Source organism: Girardinichthys multiradiatus, chromosome 19 (assembly GCF_021462225.1).
Source record: "Girardinichthys multiradiatus isolate DD_20200921_A chromosome 19, DD_fGirMul_XY1, whole genome shotgun sequence".
Lineage (NCBI taxonomy): Eukaryota > Metazoa > Chordata > Actinopteri > Cyprinodontiformes > Goodeidae > Girardinichthys > Girardinichthys multiradiatus.
The window spans coordinates 370,424-390,740 of NC_061811.1; the positions used below are offsets into that span (position 1 = coordinate 370,424).

The 20,317-nt window shown below is 42.1% G+C and overlaps 1 protein-coding gene across 2 annotated transcripts in view; it reads left to right on the forward strand.

Moving 5' to 3' along the window:
- rin3 (Ras and Rab interactor 3) overlaps window positions 1-20,317 on the forward strand; it is a 48,569-nt gene that overhangs the window by 19,390 nt on the left and 8,862 nt on the right. For both annotated transcript variants that reach the window (XM_047345576.1, XM_047345577.1), the window contains 11 exons: window positions 2,393-2,915; window positions 3,011-3,122; window positions 3,217-3,289; window positions 11,252-11,343; window positions 11,416-12,388; window positions 13,617-13,794; window positions 13,872-14,043; window positions 17,653-17,774; window positions 18,825-19,011; window positions 19,330-19,461; window positions 20,138-20,304. In XM_047345576.1, the coding sequence (XP_047201532.1) occupies window positions 2,393-2,915; window positions 3,011-3,122; window positions 3,217-3,289; window positions 11,252-11,343; window positions 11,416-12,388; window positions 13,617-13,794; window positions 13,872-14,043; window positions 17,653-17,774; window positions 18,825-19,011; window positions 19,330-19,461; window positions 20,138-20,304 (2,731 nt within the window). The remainder of the gene's footprint in view (window positions 1-2,392; window positions 2,916-3,010; window positions 3,123-3,216; window positions 3,290-11,251; window positions 11,344-11,415; window positions 12,389-13,616; window positions 13,795-13,871; window positions 14,044-17,652; window positions 17,775-18,824; window positions 19,012-19,329; window positions 19,462-20,137; window positions 20,305-20,317) is intronic.

The window sequence follows — 20,317 nt, forward strand, 5'->3', positions numbered from 1 at the left end:
CCTTACAGGGTTATCCCCAAGCTTGAACGGTTTATTTCTTAATTTTAAAAGTAGATTATCAACCTGTCTGCTCAGGATACCATTGAATTCGTACTTATGCTTTAATATTTCTCAATAGTGATCTGGGGATTTGAATATTTTATGTGCTCTTTCCAGGGCTGGAAGAAGCAGCTTTTAACTTCTGCGAGCCGTTTTTCCCTTTTTCTTCAAGAGCAGAGGAGTTAGAAATAATTTCACCGGGCAGTACAACCTTTAGTGATTCCCAAAGTGTAGAGTCTGACACACACCACAGAATCAGCTCTGAGCACCTGAAAGTGGTGTATACAGGGCAGTATATGGTACGTGGCCTAGCGCCCAAGGGGCTCAACAGCGGTGCATGGTCAGTCAACACTTACTGAATGTGGGAAGTGCTCCTCACCCAGCAATTTTGGAATCAAACAGGACACAAGTTGGTTGGGCTTCCTCCTACGGACCCCTCCTCTATGCCAACAATCTTTATATTATGCCCGCGGGAGTGAGCTTCTAAGCCCAGTATCTTGATCTGAAGTTGACCGGCATATTCTTTCACCTCTTTGCACCTGGCTTCCAGCTCCACTAAAGAGTTGGCTCCTCTATGTCTGTTGACTTTGAGTGTCTCGTTGCTGAAAAGCGCTATATAAATAAACTTACCTTACCTCTAGTATCTCAGTTGAAGATAGAGTGGCAGAGTGGTGGTTCTAGTCTATCATTGTTAAGAAAAAGCTAAGCTCTAGATTTAGATCTATGGTCCTGAGATATCTATCATGACTGAAAGAACCAGATCCTGGATAGAAGCTCCAACCCACACTCTAGGGACACTATAGACTTGGGTACACCTTGGGCTGGGAAGGGTATGTCTGGGATTCCCTCTGAAACTGTCGCCATAGAAAGCAAGAAGAAGGACTGAAGCTTACAGTGACTTCAGGTGGTCCACTGAGATGATCCTGAAGCTGCTGAAGGTAGAGAGAGTCAGAGACTCATGTACGTTCATGTTTCCCGTGGACGGAATTAAATCTTTGTGTCTTATGTGATTTATTGCTGTAGGAACTGAAATTAAAGTTGAATGCTTAAAGAAAAGCAGTTGTACTAACTCTTCTCTCACAGTGAGGGTGCTGAATGAGCTCAGTGCTGATATGAACGTCACGTGAGATAAACAATGTTGGCAGTCTGTGGTGGTTTGTTACCTCTGAAGGTCTGCCAGTCTAAAGCTGTTGTTGGTGCAATGCAGGTCAAATGTAGTCTCCTAAAAGCTCTGACAAAAACATCCTGACATCACCTCCTGAATACTGAGCAGCTTTTAACTGATACTGGAGAAACATAAGACTGTGTTAGAGCTGTGCTCAGGTTTTTGATTAACTCACTGGAAATAAGTTGAGTATGTTTTTCCTATCTGTGAACCTGTCTGGTGTTTGGGGCTGTGAAGACTAAGCAGCAGCAAAGCAGAGTTGGGCTCCCTTAGTCTCTGGACTGTTTGCTGGAGGACTGAGGTATTTGATGCTACCTACCACCTACACACAGTAAGTGTTGTTTCCTGTAGGGATCTGGTGTTAAACCCACTGAACACTGCCGTCAGCCTGTAGCTGTTCAGCAAAACTAAACCATGTACAGCTGAAGCACAAAGAGAGGTTCTGCAGAGCTGGTCAGACATGCATGGATTTTCTGTAATGTAACAGAAAGCAAATAGAGACAAAGAGTAAAACCTTTAATATAACAGTTCCTGTGAAACATCAGTGGATGAGATGTGATGCAACAATCCAGCAAATACACTATTTATGTTTGTTTCCACTGTCAGATCTGCTAATTTGTGGTTTCCATACATAACATCTCAGATCTGAATCACCAGAGTTGATCAACTCTCTCTTGGGCTGATCAACGTTATCAACAAAAGACATCTCCAGTTGTTAATGTCCCTGAAAAGTTGCACAAGGTTGTTTTCTTTTTTTTACTAAATAGGCTTTGTCTGTCGATGACCAACAGCTAACACTAAACAGAAGTTGCTCCTTCGCTGCCTTTCTGTTCAAATGTCTTCTCAATGTGTATGAAGATGGACACAAACCTGCTGCCAATCCTGGGTCAAGCTCTGCACCGATGGCAACACATTTCTCCTCTGGAGATACAGCTGAAGTATTTTCAGCAACAGTTACCTTGAGTTCATTTTGATGCAAAGTAATTTCAGAGCAGCAGCTCCTCTTTCATAGCGTCCTGCTGATCAGATTAATGGAGAGACTTCAGCAGGACTCTGTGCAGGTTTATGTGTAACAAAGGACAGCATCTTTCTGTTCCATGTCACTAAATGAGCTCCCTGAAGTCATCGTGTACCACAAACCTGCCTGAGTAAAGTGTCTAATGTCATAATGTTTCTACTTCTCTACAGCCACACAGGCCCGCTAACAGGAGCGCTCATCTCGTCATCCTCCGCTGCCTCTTCTTCAATGCCCTCCCAACCTCCAGCCAGGCCATGTCGGCCCAGACTCCCACCTCCAATGCTTAAGCCCTCCCACCTTCCCTCCAGACCTCCTCTGCCGCAAACAACCCCTGCATCCCTCCCTCCTGCTCCTGCACCCCCTTTTTCTCTCTGCTCCAACACTTCTGCCCCATCTCTTCCAGCTCCTCTTTCTCCCATTGTTATTTCCCAATCTACACTAGAATCATCTTCCTCCTCTGATCCGACTCCCTCCTTTTCAGCTGCAGCTCTTCCTTCATCTTTGTCCCCAACAGTCTCATCCCCCACTGCATCCTCCCCCCCTCTTGCGTCCCCCCCTGTCATCCCACCCTCCTCTCCAGCTGCTCTGCATCTCAGCACCATAGATCAGCTGGTTGGGAGCCTTTCAGTGTGGCAGCCCAGAGGACTGAGCCAAGACAACATCTCATGTTTACTGGAGAAACAGTCTGCAGGCGTAAGAGTTCAACTAATCAACTCTTTCTCTACGTTTTGCATTGTTATTGAACTGGTAAATACATCTGAACCTTGAAATTCTGCTGATGTTTGCAGACATTCCTGGCTCACGGTGCAGAAGACAAGGTCACAATGATTTCAGTCCGACTCCCGGATGAGCTGGGATCACCTGTCATATGCAGCGTGGCGGTCAAACAGCACCAAACCTGTATGTGTCACATTACAGCAGCTCAGATTAATCCCAGAGTGATTAACAAGCTAATGGCTGATCCAATATAACTTCTACATGAACCTGTTCTCAGTTGTTCACCTAGAGGGATCCTCTCTGGTTTTTGATGACATTTTCAAACTGATCTTCTTCTACTGTGCCAGCAGGTAAACCACACACACACACACACACACACACACACACACACACACACACAAATTTTACAGGTAAATCAATGTATATTCTTTCAGAACAAAAAGATAATTCAGCAAAGACCTGAGAAGGCATCATCCTTCAGTTGATCATCTAGAGTATGTTCACTTTTCACCAAACACCTCTGACCTGATTTAACAGCAAGATGTACTCACCTGAGCAAATGTATTCACACTCCTTGAACTTTTCCACATTTTGTTGCATTCCACAAACTAGTATTTTATTGGGATTTTCTGTGACAATAACACAGAGCAGAACTGAAAGGTGAGGGGAAATCATTTATGGTTTTAAACAGTTTTCACTAATAATGATCTGAAAAGTGTGGTGTGCATTTATAGTCAACCCTCCTGACTCAGAGGTTTGTAGAACCACCTTTGGCTGCAGCTCTTTTGAACATCTACAGAATGACATTTTTGCCAATTCTTCTTTGTAAAACAGCTCAAACTCATTTAGAGTGGATAGAGAACTTATTTGAACAGTTTTCAAGATTTGCCACAGAGTCTCAGTTGGATTTAGTCTGGACTTTAACTAGGTCATTCTAACATATGCATACGCTTAGAGCTAAACCATTTAATTATATCTCTGGCTGTATGCTTAGGGCATCCACCCCAGTCTCAGGTCTTCTGCAGCCTCTAACAGGTTTTCTTCCAAGATTGTCCTGGATTTAGCTCCATCCATCTTCCCATCAACTCTGATCTGCTTCCTTGAAAAAAGAATCACCACAGCATGATGCTGCCAAACCCATGTCTCAATGTGGGGATGGTGCAGAGTGTTAGTTTCCCTACACACAAAGAATTTTGCATGTAGGTTCAAAGTTCAGTTTTGGTCTACTCTCATCAGCAAGGTAAACCTTTTTGATCAACCCAACCCCTGTCTTATGATTCAGTGTTTGCTGGCATAATGCAAAGTTAAAGAAAGCTAGAATGAACTCAAATTAAAAACAATATAAGTTAAGACATTGAAGATAAAGCTCAGATAAAGATATAATAGGATAAACTTCTATTAACTAAGATAAGGCAATAAAAGACAAAAAACCCAGATAAGCTAAGCTAAGAAAAAACAAGCCAACGCAAACTAAAATAAGCAATAGTGTGTTAAGACAAGCTAATACAAGATAAGCTAAAGCAAGTTAAGATGCTAAGAAGCTAAACCAATGTCAAGTTAACTAAATTAATGTTAGTTTAATATAATGTCTTATTTGAGCTAAGAGAATTTAAGCTAAACTAATGCAAGTGAATGGAATGAAAACTAAGATAAAGCAAGCTGACATAATTTAAGCTTTAGGTATAGCTTTAGCTTACCTAAAGTAAGGTAAGCTAAACAAGACTAATGAAACCTAGGCCAACGCAAGCCAAAATATGATAAATATATCAAACTAGCAAAATAATCTAAGTATGTCAAGTTAAGGAAAGCTAAAATAACATTAACTATATCAGGTAAATTAGGATGAAATAAGGCAAGCTAAAATTACATTAACTGAGGTAAACTAAGACAATGTTAGAGATCTGTTGGTAAATGCAGACAACAATCGTCCGTCTGCTTTTCTACTGCTAGAACTAAGTGCTGCATTTGACACTGTGGACCACTGTATCTTATTGGATAAACTTAAACATCTTATCAGAATTACAGGAACTCTTTGCTGACGATCTGCAGCTTTATGTGCCTTTAACCAATGGAAACTGTGCTGACTTGTCAAAATTGGAAGTCTGTCTGCAATAATTCAATTCAATTCAGTTTTATTTATATAGTGCCAATTCACAACACGTCGTCCCAATGCTCTTCACAATGGGTTTTGAACGGTGCGGGATTGTTGGCGAGGTTAGAATAAACTACTGAGTGTTAGAGTTTGGCCATTTTAGAATGGGCTATGTGTAGGGGTACTAAGTAAAATAATAAACTGATAAAGTTTGTCCATCTAGAGCCCACTGGTGGCCATTGTTATACTAAAAACCACAATGATTGGGATACCTCTCTCTGTCAGACTGATTATAACCATTGGAAAAGAGAGGGGGTTATACAGGTAGCAGAAATGGAGGGTGTGTTTGGACCTCAACCATAACTGAGCTGGTTTAGGCTAAACCTGACTCCCCCTTACTCCATCCAATAGGGAGGGAGGAAGGCAGAGCTAAAAATAATTGGAGAATGTTGTTTCCTGTTGGATTGTGTGGAAGGTGGGTACATTTAAATGGGCTAAGTCAATTCAATCGAATCATATTGATTTCAAGTCAGGTTTATACATTCCAGTTAATCCTAACCATTGAACAGTGCAGTCAGATTCAGTTCTTTATTCAAACTAGTTAAAATGTTTTTCTATCTAAGGAAACCCAGCAGATTGCATCCAGTCAGTGACTTGCAGCATTCACTCCTCCTGGATGAGCATGTAGAGACAGTGGACAGTCACTGGTGTTGACTTTGCAGCAATCCCTCATACTGAGCATGCATGTAGCGACAGTGGAGAGGAAAAACTCCCTTTTAACAGGAAGAAACCTCCAGCAGAACGACCGACTATCATTGTCTGATAATGATCTACTACAGGTCCTTCTCAAAATATTAGCATATTGTGATAAAGTTCATTATTTTCCATAATGTCATGATGAAAATTTTATATTCATATATTTTAGATTCATTGCACACTAACTGAAATATTTCAGGTCTTTTATTGTCTTAATACGGATGATTTTGGCATACAGCTCATGAAAACCCAAAATTCCTATCTCACAAAATTAGCATATTTCATCCGACCAATAAAAGAAAAGTGTTTTTAATACAAAAAACGTCAACCTTCAAATAATCATGTACAGTTATGCACTCAATACTTGGTCGGGAATCCTTTGGCAGAAATGACTGCTTCAATGCGGCGTGGCATGGAGGCAATCAGCCTGTGGCACTGCTGAGGTCTTATGGAGGCCCAGGATGCTTCGATAGCGGCCTTTAGCTCATCCAGAGTGTTGGGTCTTGAGTCTCTCAACGTTCTCTTCACAATATCCCACAGATTCTCTATGGGGTTCAGGTCAGGAGAGTTGGCAGGCCAATTGAGCACAGTGATACCATGGTCAGTAAACCATTTACCAGTGGTTTTGGCACTGTGAGCAGGTGCCAGGTCGTGCTGAAAAATGAAATCTTCATCTCCATAAAGCTTTTCAGCAGATGGAAGCATGAAGTGCTCCAAAATCTCCTGATAGCTAGCTGCATTGACCCTGCCCTTGATAAAACACAGTGGACCAACACCAGCAGCTGACACGGCACCCCAGACATCACTGACTGTGGGTACTTGACACTGGACTTCTGGCATTTTGGCATTTCCTTCTCCCCAGTCTTCCTCCAGACTCTGGCACCTTGATTTCCGAATGACATGCAGAATTTGCTTTCATCCGAAAAAAAGTACTTTGGACCACTGAGCAACAGTCCAGTGCTGCTTCTCTGTAGCCCAGGTCAGGCGCTTCTGCCGCTGTTTCTGGTTCAAAAGTGGCTTGACCTGGGGAATGCGGCACCTGTAGCCCATTTCCTGCACACGCCTGTGCACGGTGGCTCTGGATGTTTCTAGTCCAGACTCAGTCCACTGCTTCCGCAGGTCCCCCAAGGTCTGGAATCGGCCCTTCTCCACAATCTTCCTCAGGGTCCGGTCACCTCTTCTCGTTGTGCAGCGTTTTCTGCCACACTTTTTCCTTCCCACAGACTTCCCACTGAGGTGCCTTGATACAGCACTCTGGGAACAGCCTGTTCGTTCAGAAATTTCTTTCTGTGTCTTACCCTCTTGCTTGAGGGTGTCAATAGTGGCCTTCTGGACAGCAGTCAGGTCGGCAGTCTTACCCATGATTGGGGTTTTGAGTGATGAACCAGGCTGGGAGTTTTAAAGGCCTCAGGAATCTTTTGCAGGTGTTTAGAGTTAACTCGTTGATTCAGATGATTAGGTTCATAGCTCGTTTAGAGACCCTTTTAATGATATGCTAATTTTGTGAGATAGGAATTTTGGGTTTTCATGAGCTGTATGCCAAAATTATCCGTATTAAGACAATAAAAGACCTGAAATATTTCAGTTAGTGTGCAATGAATCTAAAATATATGAATGTTAAATTTTCATCATGACATTATGGAAAATAATCAACTTTATCACAATATGCTAATATTTTGAGAAGGACCTGTATGATGAAATCTTCTTTCAGGTGTGGAGTACTTGGTTAAATTAAACTCAAAGGCTATTAAAAAATGGTCAGACAGGACAGGGTTATGAGAGAATATTGTTATGTCTTTACACTCATATGTCAGCACAAGGTCCAGAGAATGAAGACAAAGGTGGGTAGGTTTGTTAATGTTTTGATCAAAGCCAATTGAGTCTAAGATAGCATTAAACGCTATATTTAGGCTATCACTTTCAGCGTCTACATGAATGTTAAAATCCCCCACTATAATAACTTTATCTGTATTTAACACTAAATCAGATAAAAGGTCTGAAAACTAATCTAAAAATTGAGAGTAAGGACCTGGTGGACGGTACAAAACAACAAACAGAAGTGGTTTTAGTGCTTTGCAATTTGGATGAGGAAAACTAAGGATTAAATATTCAAAAGAGTTGTAGCTATTGATTGGTCTGGGACTAATCAATAAATCAGACTGAAAGATGGTTGCTACTCCTCCTCCTCGCCCAGTATTTCGAGGAATGTGAAAATTTAAATAATTAGTAGGAGTTAACTCATTTATAGTAACATAATCCTCTTGCTGCAGCCAGGTTCTGTGAGGCAAAATAAATCAATCTGATTGTCACAAATCAGGTCACTAACTAGCAATGTCTTTGAAGAGAGAGATCTTATGTTTAGTAAGCCACATTTAATTGTTTTATTTTTCTTTTTAGTCTGAGTTGTGTTTATTTTTATTAGATTTTCCTGATTTCCTCGTTTTAGATAATTTTTTAATCTATTCAATTTTGGCCGTGGGCGAGACACTGTCTTAATAGGGTAATGGGTGGGTAGCAGTACAGAAGCTGCAGAGAGGAGTGTTAAACTACGACCCTGCTTCAATTCAATTCAGTTTATTTTTATAGCGCCAATTCACAACACATGTCGTCTCAAGGCTCTTCACAAAAGTCAGGTTCATACAGGGGTTGGACAATGAAACTGAAACACCTGGTTTTAGACCACAATAATTTATTAGTATGGTGTAGGGTCTCCTTTTGAGGCCAATACAGCGTCAATTCGTCTTGGGAATGACATATACAAGTCCTGCACAGTGGTCAGAGGGATTTTAAGCCATTCTTCTTGCAGGATAGTGGCCAGGTCACTACGTGATACTGGTGGAGGAAAACGTTTCCTGACCCGCTCCTCCAAAACACCCCAAAGTGGCTCAATAATATCTAGATCTGGTGACTGTGCAGGCCATGGGAGATGTTCAACTTCACTTTCATGTTCATCAAACCAATCTTTCACCAGTCTTGCTGTGTGTATTGGTGCATTGTCATCCTGATACACGGCACCGCCTTCAGGATACAATGTTTGAACCATTGGATGCTAATTGAACCTTCACACTCTGCTCTTACTGGTGCAATGTGCAATCAATGAAGACTGGCTACCAGGCTGGTCCAATTTAGCCATGAAACCTCCCACACTAAAATGACAGGTGGTTCAGTTTCATTGTCCAACCCCTGTAGCTCCTTTAGTCATCTAGAAAGAAAGAACAGATAAACTCTGAGCCAGTTTTCAAGGATAGAGTCTGAAAGAGAGCTCATAGAGTTAGTCACAGTAGAAGCTCAGTCAATCGTCATGTCCTGGAGAGAGAAAGGGTTAAACACTAAAAGACAGGACCATGTGGATCATCGGTAGAGGGTGAGCATTAAGTTGTTGCCAGCAGAAGCTTGGATGATGCCCTCCTTCAGAAAGGTGTCACAGGTAGACACAGAGTAAGGCCAGGTGTAGCTTCTAGGAAGAGAGAGAACAAAGTTAAAAGCTGAAATAACAGCAAATAATGCAAAATTGGAGAGTAGTGTGAGAATGTAGTGAAGAGGGTGAAAGTGGTCATTATGTCCTCCAGCAGCCTGAGCCTATAGCAGCATAACTACAGAAATAGCTCAGGATAACCTAAGCCACTCTAACTATAAGCTTTATCAAAAAGGAAAGTTTTAAGCCTAGCCTTAAAAGTAGACGGGGTGTCTGCCTCACGGACTAAAACTGGGAGCTGGTTCCACAGGAGAGGAGCCTGATAACTAAAGGATCTGCCTCCCATTCTACTTCTAGAGACTCTAGGAACCACCAGTAAACCTGCAGTCTGAGAACAAAGTGCTCTGTTAGGAACAAATGGAACAATCAGATCTCTGATGTATGATGGATCTAGATCATTAAGGGCTTTATATGTGAGGAGGAGAATTTTAAATTCTATTCTGGATTTAACAGGGAGCCAATGAAGGGAAGCTAAAGTAGGAGAAATATGATCTCTCTTTTTAATTTTCATCAGAACTCTTGCTGCAGCATTTTGAATCAGCTTACCGGTTCTGAACCCTGGGTTGTCAGAGTTTTGGGCTGTTATCTAATAATTTCCTGCTTTTTAATGCTGATAAGACAGACATGATGGTCATTGGACAGCAAAACCTTGTCCCAGAACTTCACATTAAAAATTGACAACTATGTCATAAAATGTAGGGACAAGGTAAGGAACTTGGGCGTGTGGTTCTACCTGGTTCTCTCCTTCACGTAAAAGACATAACTAGGACTACCTTTCATCGCCTTAGGAACATTACTAAATCAGACAAGCTGTATTCTTTGAAAATGCAGAGGTTTCTATCCACACATTTGTGTCGATTACTTCAATGCTCTCCTTTCTGGGTTTCCAAGGAAATGTTTTAGAGGTCTGCAGATGGTTCAGAATGTAGGTGCTCGCATTTAAGAAAAACTTGGTTACCTTGTCAAGTTTGAGCAGATGTTTAGGTCTTGCTGTTTACCTACAAAGCTTTAACTCATTTGGTGGCTTCCTACCTCTCTGACCTTTTGCATCTGTACATCCCACCCCTTTGACTATTTCTTCTGCAGGAAGAAAAACTGTTGGGTAGCACGCTTTCTCCTTCTGTGCCCCATTTTTGTGAAACAATCTCCCTCAAGTTATCTGGCAGGGATGTTCTGTGGTGGTTTTTAAAGCTAAGCTGAATACCTACTTGTTCATCTTAGCTTCTTAATTTTATGCTAAATGTCTTACTGCTTTTGGTATTCCTTGTTTTAATTGTTAACAGCAATATTCTGTTCTATTGTTTTTATCCTTCCGTAACTGTTCAGCACTTTGTTTGAATGTACTTTACAAATAAATTCAAAATATGTATTTAGTATTATAAGCTAAATTCATTTAACTAGTTTAGGGAACCTATGTGATTAACGATCTGAGGTCATTAAGATAAGCTAAAACAACATAAACTAATGCAGTTTAAGTGAAGTGAAGCTATAAGAAACTGAGCTAATGTCATATCATCTATGGCAGGCTAAGCAAATGTAGTCTACGCTAAAGCAAGCTGAGGTGAAAGTGTGAGTTTTTGTTATTATATCAACATATTTTTTTCTTACCTGCTTCTCGATAAACAAAGTAGTTAATGTTTCAGATTGAACTTACAGAAACATCCCATTTTGCTCTGTACAAATTAATAATTAACATGATTAATGACTACTGCTCTTTATAATAAAATTACAATTGGTAACTGGTCAAATTAAATTGAAAGAGAGTGACATATTATTCCTCAGCTGATCATTGTTGGTTGCACTTTCTGGTAGCATCATTTTAACATAATTGTCCTTGCAAAGCTGTTTATTTTGTTTATGTTTATCTGGCTTCCTGTTATCAAAATGTAAAGAATACAGTTTGTACATGTTCTGTGTACAAATTAAAGATACGTGAAAACATCTTTTTTGATCCAGTGCTGATTTTTACTAACTTTATCCTTCAATCAGAGACATTCTTGCTTTGCCATTGAAGTTACCCCTGTCGGTTACCAAGGCAACCAGGGCAGAAGAACTGGAGGTTATTTCTGCTATGGGTGCAGGTAAATAAACCCGCTTGTTTTAGTAACACTGTCTCTGAGGCTTTAAATCTTTACTGAATGCTTGTGCTGCAGATTTCTGGACTTCTGACATAAACCAGAAGACTAAGAACCAGGACCAGACCACGCAGCCTAACATCTACCTGCATGTCATCCCAGTCACTGTGGCGGAGCAGCCCAGTACAGATAGAAAACTCTCCTCTGCCTCTAAACTAGATTCCATTCTCAGTGAAGAATGTATTCCCTCCTTGCAGAATGGAGAAATCTCAAAGAAGCCAACTCCACAGGTCAAAGTTCCCAAACGGCCCCCTCCCCGACCCCCCAGCCTGAGTTCAGGTTGTGGGATGGGCCTTCTCTTCTCCTCTGCTCTCTCACTTCGAACTACTACTTTTGTGACTCCAGAATCTGAGAGAAAAGAGGAAGGAAGAAGAGCAGTAAGTGAGAAAGAAGAGAGGAAGTCATTGTCAACATCGTCTCCTCCGCCAAGGCCTCCTGTCCTCCAACAGGCCAGAGGGGCTCTACTTCCACACCCTGCTCCTCTGCAACCCACCTCAGGACGACAGCTCACAGTAAAAGAGAATGGACAAAACCCTTCAAAGAAAACTGAGAGTGAGGGAGAAAAGAGAAAGGAGAAAACAGGAAGTACAGCAGGTCTGCTGACTGAAGAGGCTGAACAGGAGGACAACCAACATAAAGAGGATAAGGTGACAAGAAAGGAGGAGGAAAAAGAGCTGAAGATGGAGGAGGATAAGCAGAAGACCAACTCCTCGTCTTCACCATCAACAAAGAAACCATCACGTCCCATCCCTCCTCCAAGGATTAAACCATCTTTCACAAACTCACCTGTGAGCTCCTTTCAGGCCAGTGGAGGATCAACCAATCTGAGTGCAGGGATGAGAATCTCCCCTCCATCACCAGCCCGGCGTCCAGATGTGTCGCTGTACTCACCACAAGGTGGCGCCACTGTGGGAGCTGACCTTGATTCCTGCTCAACCAGCAGCACAGAGGAAGAGGGAGAGCTTAACCAGGAGCAAGAACCAAACCCCAAGTAGGTCTGAGAGGGAGAAAAAGGTGTGTTGGGGTATTTAAATAAAATGTAAAACCAGCCCCTTAAGCTGCTCTCATGCTGTTTCCTATCTTCCCATGTGTGCAGCCATTTCGAAAAACCTGCATTCTGTGTGTCTAAACGTTAGGAACTGATGGAAATGTTGTAGAACATCAAGTCCTGTGGTGTCCATTTTGACACTGCATTGAAAAGTTTGAGTATAATACACTGGAGATCAATGGTGTGAAATTCACAGTGTTCTGCTGCATCATGACTGGGTGTACTACTTTTCCATGACGTCGCTATAATTTTATTTTAGCTGTTTCATAATGAGGACCAACTGGGCATCTGAGGATGAAATTTCAGTTCTCCATGAGTGCCCCCAAGTGGCTTTATTACTGTATTACTGTCTGTTGTAGTTTTCGGCATGTAAACATTCTAGAAGTAGTTTTTGATGGGAAGCACCGTCAGCTGTACACCACAAACAAATACTAGCTAGCCAACAGCAATGAATTTCTTAGACTTAACAGTCGTTTTATAATATTATGTAATTGATTAACTTAATTAGATTAAAAAAACAACAAAAGTGCAAACATTTCATTTGTCACTTTAATTTTCAGCAGCTGTATTGGATCTCTTGGTTTGTGAAATACATCAGACTTTCTGGATTGGAACTGGACCTTTCTGGAGCTGCCAAGTGCTAATGCTTAGGAGAAACGCTTGCTGGGTTTAGTCACCACATCCTTCAGCCGCCACCACTAATACACAGACTGAAGGAACATAGTCAGGATTACTCACATTTTAATGCTTTTACTCTGGTTCTAACACATGAGGCTGCAAATAAAACCAGTTCATTGTAAAGTTAATGAAATATGTTCAAATCTAAAATGAAAGCAATACATCTTAATGAGAGATGATGACGTGTTTTTAAAGAGAACTCTCGAGAGTCTGTCAGTCATTTAAAGCCTGATACCAGAAATAATAGCCAGAGTTAGACACAACAGTCAAATTCTGGTCAAAATAAACTTTTTACAGCATATTCAAGTAACATTCCAAGTTTAGAAGTCCACTAAGTAATCCATTAACTGACCCATAAAATACACCTGAGCAGTGACTGACCAGTTTTTCTCTAAAACATTTAATGATATATAAGTTCTAATTAGCTGTATGAGTTCAGCCAGAGTTCAGCCCTGTGAAGGAAAGTTAAAGACTTGTTGTATTTTCCATCCAGGAGTCCTGCTGACAGTCGCTGCGATAAAACAGCCGTCAGAAGAACCCCCACAGTCATGTTGGACAGAGCCCGCCACCGCCTCTCCACTGTCCTTACTGGACTCATCTTCCACGATGGCCGCCTCACCAAGCGCATCATTGAGTTGGCCAGAGACCCTCTTAGCTACTTTGGTAACCTGGTGAGTACAGTAAGAGGTCTGTATCCCCAGCATGGGCCCATCACATTAGACCTGAAGCTTCTCTGCTTTGTGTTTAGGTAAAGGATCACAGAGCTTTCACCTTGGAGACAATGTCTAAACATTCAACCTCCACGGAGCTGTTGCAGGAGATCAGACAGATGATGACCCAGCTAAAGAGTTACCTCCTGCAGAGCACAGAGCTGCAGGCCTTGCTGGAGCCTCAGCATCAGTACACACAAGACAAACTGGGTAACTCTGAACTCTGTCCACTGTTATGTAGAACCAAGTGCACAGGGGTTTGCTGCCTCTATGTCATTTCCTTGAGTGGCATTATACTGAAATACGTCATGTTTCCTGTGACTAACAAGATAATAACCTTGATGTGTTTGGTTACATTTTTAAAGAGGAATCCTGTTTTAATTCTGCTGTGCTGTGAGATTTTCAAATGCAAGAAGAGGATGAGGCATTGTACCACAAAACAAGTATAACTGCGTACTTTACATTATGTCATTCCAAACTGTAGAACAAAAGATATTCTATATCCAACATGAGATTGCATCAATTACTTTCTATGGAGGGGTGAAGGAAGTAAAGAAGTCTAAAGTTCCTCAAAGAATCATTAGAAAGATCTGCATGTTTCTGCAGAGAAGAACATCATGAAACTTCACAAGGAATGAATTTGAATTTTAGGAAGCAATGTAAGATGGGCACCTGCAATCTCTGATCCCTCAGACAGATCTGCATCCAGAACCATCATGCATAAACAGAACCACATGGAGTATGTGAAGAATCTTTGTCCTGCCCTGAAATACAGAGTTACGTTCACAAACTTTACTGAGTATAAAAGAAGCCTGATGTTTACCTCAGAGGAGGAATCAGCTTCTCTGGGTTCCGAGGCTTGCAGGATGGACAATCTGGGATGGATGATACAAAACATTTTAGCAGAGATTTTATAAATTTTGAAAGGCACATTTTGAAGGCACCCAAATGCATTTTTTGTCAGAACAATGCAAAACCACCTTCTGCACACCATAAGCACATCTGAGGAAGAAGAGAGTATGGCTGCTGAACTAACCTGCCTACAGGCCTGATCTAATGTCATGAGCACCAGCTCCGCCCCTCCGTCTCGCTCTAGTTTGTTGCATTCTCACTGGTCCTGTGCTCTTGGATGCACTGTGAGGTTTTTCCTACAGAAAGTCCAAACTGTGAAACCCTTCAGGCCAGTTTTCGTGGACTGTCTACTTTTTACTACACACATAGTTTCTATTGTTTATCATCATCATTTTGTTTAATTATAGCATACGTAATAATTGACCCTGCTCCATAGCAGTAGTGCTCATGTCCCATCTGTAAGACAGCGGCCACCGACGTCGGGTGCTTAGGGAGGAGGCGCCCTGATCAAAACCTGTGGAGTCCGTTGAGGACTTAAGGTTTGGGTTGTTGGCTACAAAATAGGATATTAAATACCAGCTGAGCTCAGCTTAAAACCAGACCATTTTCAGTGTTTGTCTGGTTGTCCAGAGCAATAATAATTGATGATTAATTAATAATTACTCTGCAGTCCAACTTAGCTTCAGAGCTGCAGCGGCCTCCATGTGTCTCACAGCTCAGGAGGCTGGTTAGATTCCCTCCAAGATCAGTTTCATGAATAAACCACTTGTGTACAGGCCTAAATGACCTGTCTGCCTTCGGTGACTCCTGTGTGTATTTAGTAAGTGTACTTACCTTATGTGTTTTACAAGTCCTTCTCAAAATATTAGCATATTGTGATAAAGTTCATTATTTTCCATAATGTAATGATGAAAATTTAATATTCATATATTTTAGATTCATTGCACACTAACTGAAATATTTCAGGTCTTTTATTGTCTTAATACGGATGATTTTGGCATACAGCTCATGAAAACCCAAAATTCCTATCTCACAAAATTAGCATATTTCATCCGACCAATAAAAGAAAAGTGTTTTTAATACAAAAAACGTCAACCTTCAAATAATCATGTACAGTTATGCACTCAATACTTGGTCAGGAATCCTTTTGCAGAAATGACTGCTTCAATGCGGCGTGGCATGGAGGCAATCAGCCTGTGGCACTGCTGAGGTCTTATGGAGGCCCAGGATGCTTCGATAGCGGCCTTTAGCTCATCCAGAGTGTTGGGCCTTGAGTCTCTCAACGTTCTCTTCACAATATCCCACAGATTCTCTATGGGGTTCAGGTCAGGAGAGTTGGCAGGCCAATTGAGCACAGTGATACCATGGTCAGTAAACCATTTACCAGTGGTTTTGGCACTGTGTGCAGGTGCCAGGTTGTGCTGAAAAATGAAATCTTCATCTCCATAAAGCTTTTCAGCAGATGGAAGCATGAAATGCTCCAAAATCTCCTGATAGCTAGCTGCATTGACCCTGCCCTTGATAAAACACAGTGGACCAACACCAGCAGCTGACACGGCACCCCAGACCATCACTGACTGTGGGTACTTGACACTGGACTTCTGGCATTTTGGCATTTCCTTCTCCCCAGTCTTCCTCCAGACTCTGGCACCTTGATTTCCGAATGACATGCAGAATTTGCTTTCATCCGAAAAAAGTACTTTGGCCCACTGAGCAACAGTCCAGTGCTGCTTCTCTGTAGCCCAGGTCAGGCGCTTCTGCCGCTGTTTCTGGTTCAAAAGTGGCTTGACCTGGGGAATGCGGCACCTGTAGCCCATTTCCTGCACACGCCTGTGCACGGTGGCTCTGGATGTTTCTACTCCAGACTCAGTCCACTGCTTCCGCAGGTCCTCCAAGGTCTGGAATCGGCCCTTCTCCACAATCTTCCTCAGGGTCCGGTCACCTCTTCTCGTTGTGCAGCGTTTTCTGCCACACTTTTTCCTTCCCACAGACTTCCCACTGAGGTGCCTTGATACAGCACTCTGGGAACAGCCTATTCGTTCAGAAATGTCTTTCTGTGTCTTACCCTCTTGTTTGAGGGTGTCAATAGTGGCCTTCTGGACAGCAGTCAGGTCGGCAGTCTTACCCATGATTGGGGTTTTGTGTGATGAACCAGGCTGGGAGTTTTAAAGGCCTCAGGAATCTTTTGCAGGTGTTTAGAGTTAACTCGTTGATTCAGATGATTAGGTTCATAGCTCGTTTAGAGACCCTTTTAATGATATGCTAATTTTGTGAGATAGGAATTTTGGGTTTTCATGAGCTGTATGCCAAAATCATCCGTATTAAGACAATAAAAGACCTGAAATATTTCAGTTAGTGTGCAATGAATCTAAAATATATGAATGTTAAATTTTCATCATTACATTATTGAAAATAATGAACTTCATCACAATATGCTAATATTTTGAGAAGGACCTGTATGTTGTGCAGCACTTTGTGACTTTGTGTCTGTGATGGGCGCTTTATAAATAAACTTTACCATTTATCACCATATTTTTAGAAAAGCAATGTTGTCTACAAGCATCACTGATTTTTGTCCCTCTCACAGTCCTCTGTCCTGGGTTCTGTGCAGTAAATATAAATATGTAATGGCTTTGTAGAGAATGTTGGAGAATTCAGATACCAAAAATATGATGAGACCTTAAAGTGTGTTTATAGGAAGAATGTTACAGAATAAGAGCTAGAGGTCCTCATGGCCTGGTGTCCTGAGTGACAGAGTGGATTTTAAGTGTTGGCAGAAAGAATGGAAACATTATGAAGAGAAAATGTTGGAATGTGTTGCAGCTTGCAGTGCAAGAACGATGAATGTGAATTAATACAACAAAACGTGCAATATCTTGAATCTGTCAGTGACAGAAATGAAAATGTTCAGAATAAACGGGTGCATTTCTTTACTCAGGCTCTAGTAATCCATGTCTGTCTGTGCAGAGAGCATCGTAGAGGTGGCTCTGTGTAAAAGTGTTCTGAAGCCACTGAAGGAGCCGATCTACAAGAGTCTGGAGAAGCTGCACACAGACGCCGGCAGCATGAAACAGCTGGCACAGAACCAGGTGAGCCTGAACACCTACAGAAGGTATACTCACCATCAGTTTTCCCACATTTTCTTACAATACTAATTTATTCTGAAACGGATTCAGTGCAGTGATGTTTTTCTACGCAGACCCACCCACAGTACTCCTCAACGCAATACAGCCTTATAGAAACATGTGCAAAGATTTCTTACTGCCAGCGTTTCATCAGTGTGGTGTTGTTAAAACATCTTCAGCATCAGTTACAGCCTCAAATTTTTGTGGGTTTGCCTACCAGCTTAGTCCATCTGTTTTTGGATTTTTTCTGTTCTTCTTCTTCTTCTCAGGCTCAGTCAGGTTTGATGGCGGTGTGTAAAGACACACATTTCCAGATGAGTTTAGCTGGATATAAGACCAGGCTTTGGTCCAGAACATTCACATATCTCTGCTGTGTGCTTCAGGTCATTGTTGTGTTGGAGATGGTCAAAGCATCAGTCTGAGGTCCAGAGCACTTTGGACCTGGTGTCAGCTCTCGCTCTATGCCAGGGGTGTCCAACTCGAAGTCCTTAAAGCTGGTGTGCTGCAGGTTTTAGATGAGTTCCTGCTCCAACAGGGGCTATATTAATGGCTGAACTCCTTTCTCAGCAAGGCATCGAGTTCTGTAGAGGCCCATTGATGACCCATTCATTTGATTCTGGTGTGTTGAACCAGGGAACCATCTAAAGCATGCACGAAAGTGGTGCTTGAGGACCGACTTTGGACACCGCTGCCCTAAATGGACAAATGTGTTCAGTGAACTGACATTACCTCAGGCAGACTCTAACAAAGCTGCAGAAACATCTGAAGGATGATCAGAGGAAATTAGATAGCCCCAAGTTCAGAGTCACAGCAAACAGTGTGAATACTTCTGCCCTGATTAGGTTTAAATGTGTACATTTTTCATAAATTTACAAAAATGTCTGAAAACATATTTTCACTTTGTCATTCAGAACAGTTTTAGGATCAGAAACAAAATGTGGAAAAACAGCAGGGTGTGAATACTTCCTGTGTAACATCAATAATGACTTCCTTTAAACTCTGTGTGTGTGTCAGTCTGTGGTCCTCAGCAGCACCACCACGGCTTTAGGAGTTACCACCTCCATCCCCGAGGCTCCTGCCATGGAGAAAATCAGCATGAAACTGAACAAACTTCATCAGGAATATTCGCCACAGAAGAAGATCGAGCTGCTGCTGAAGACCTGCAAGATCATTTATGACTGCATGTCTGTCAGCTGTCCAGGTTCTTAGCTGTTTCTCTTCAAACCAAGGCAGATCAAGCGTTTGCATAAACATGTGCCAACACTTGGGCTTTGAATGTTTAATAACATTTCAAAGTCATTCCTCATGGGCCGGTTACCTGCAAGTTCCAGAGATTTTCCTAGGTTGACACACCTGAACCAATGAATGTGTCATTAGCAGGACTTGTAACCTGCTGAGGGGGTAATTCAGCTGTTTCAGTCAGCTGTGTGGGAGAAAGGACACATCTAAAACCTGCAGGACACCGGCCCGTGAGGCCTGGCGTTGAACACCCCTGCTATAATGTCTTGTCTGTGTGAAGGGCGGGCCCACGGCGCTGATGACTTCCTTCCTGTAATGATGTACGTCCTGGCCAGATCCAATCTGTCTGCCTTGCAGCTGGATGTTGAGTACATGATGGAGTTGATGGACCCCACATTAACACTGGGAGAAGGTATGGACATGCACAGAGTGATGTTAAAAAGTAAGTGCATCTTAAAGAAAAAGTAGAGAGTTAGCTCAGCAGATGCCCCCCTCCAGGAAGGCCCAGCTAAACAGAAACTCAGGGCCAGGTGTAGCTTCTATGAAGAAGAAACAGATGAGATGGTTTGGAGCGATGAGAAGAATAAGTGATCTGAAAAAATGTCTGAAAAGGGATAAATGGGACAAAAATGAGTAATCATGATAGATGCTTAGAGGCCAGTTGAATTAAATTAGATCAGCTGTTGTATGATGAAAATGTGCAAACAGATGAGTGGGATGAAATGGGGCATGAGAAGTAAGGGATGAAGAAGAGAGACGAAGAAGGAGGGCCTGAGGAAGTGGTTGCATACAGGGTTCAGGATGGTGATGGACATGAAAGTCAGGATTGGTTTAGATTCGGGTTGCTTTATTAATAGATTTGATTTACAGTCAAATAATGACATCAGTTCTACACACACACACTGTAAAAACTGCATAGCATACCCAAAGATTATGATATGAGAAAGATTACTAAATAAAAGGTAAGGATGTTGGGAGGCTGAGCTTCATGGTCCAGGTAGTGGTCCAGGCTTTGCTCCTAAACCTTGATTTGATGAATTTATTCCTAATCAGGCCTCTGAGTGTGTATCCTGTGTGTCTGCGTTTAGGTTCCTACTACCTGACCACCACTTACGGGGCCCTGGAGCACATTAAGACATTTGACCAGCAGAGGTCAGCCACGCGGCAGCTGAGCAGAGAGGTTCAGGACTCCATCCACCGCTGGGAGAGACGACGGACACTCAACCAGGAGCGAGTGGACCAGGGATCTGTTCGGGTATAAAGACACA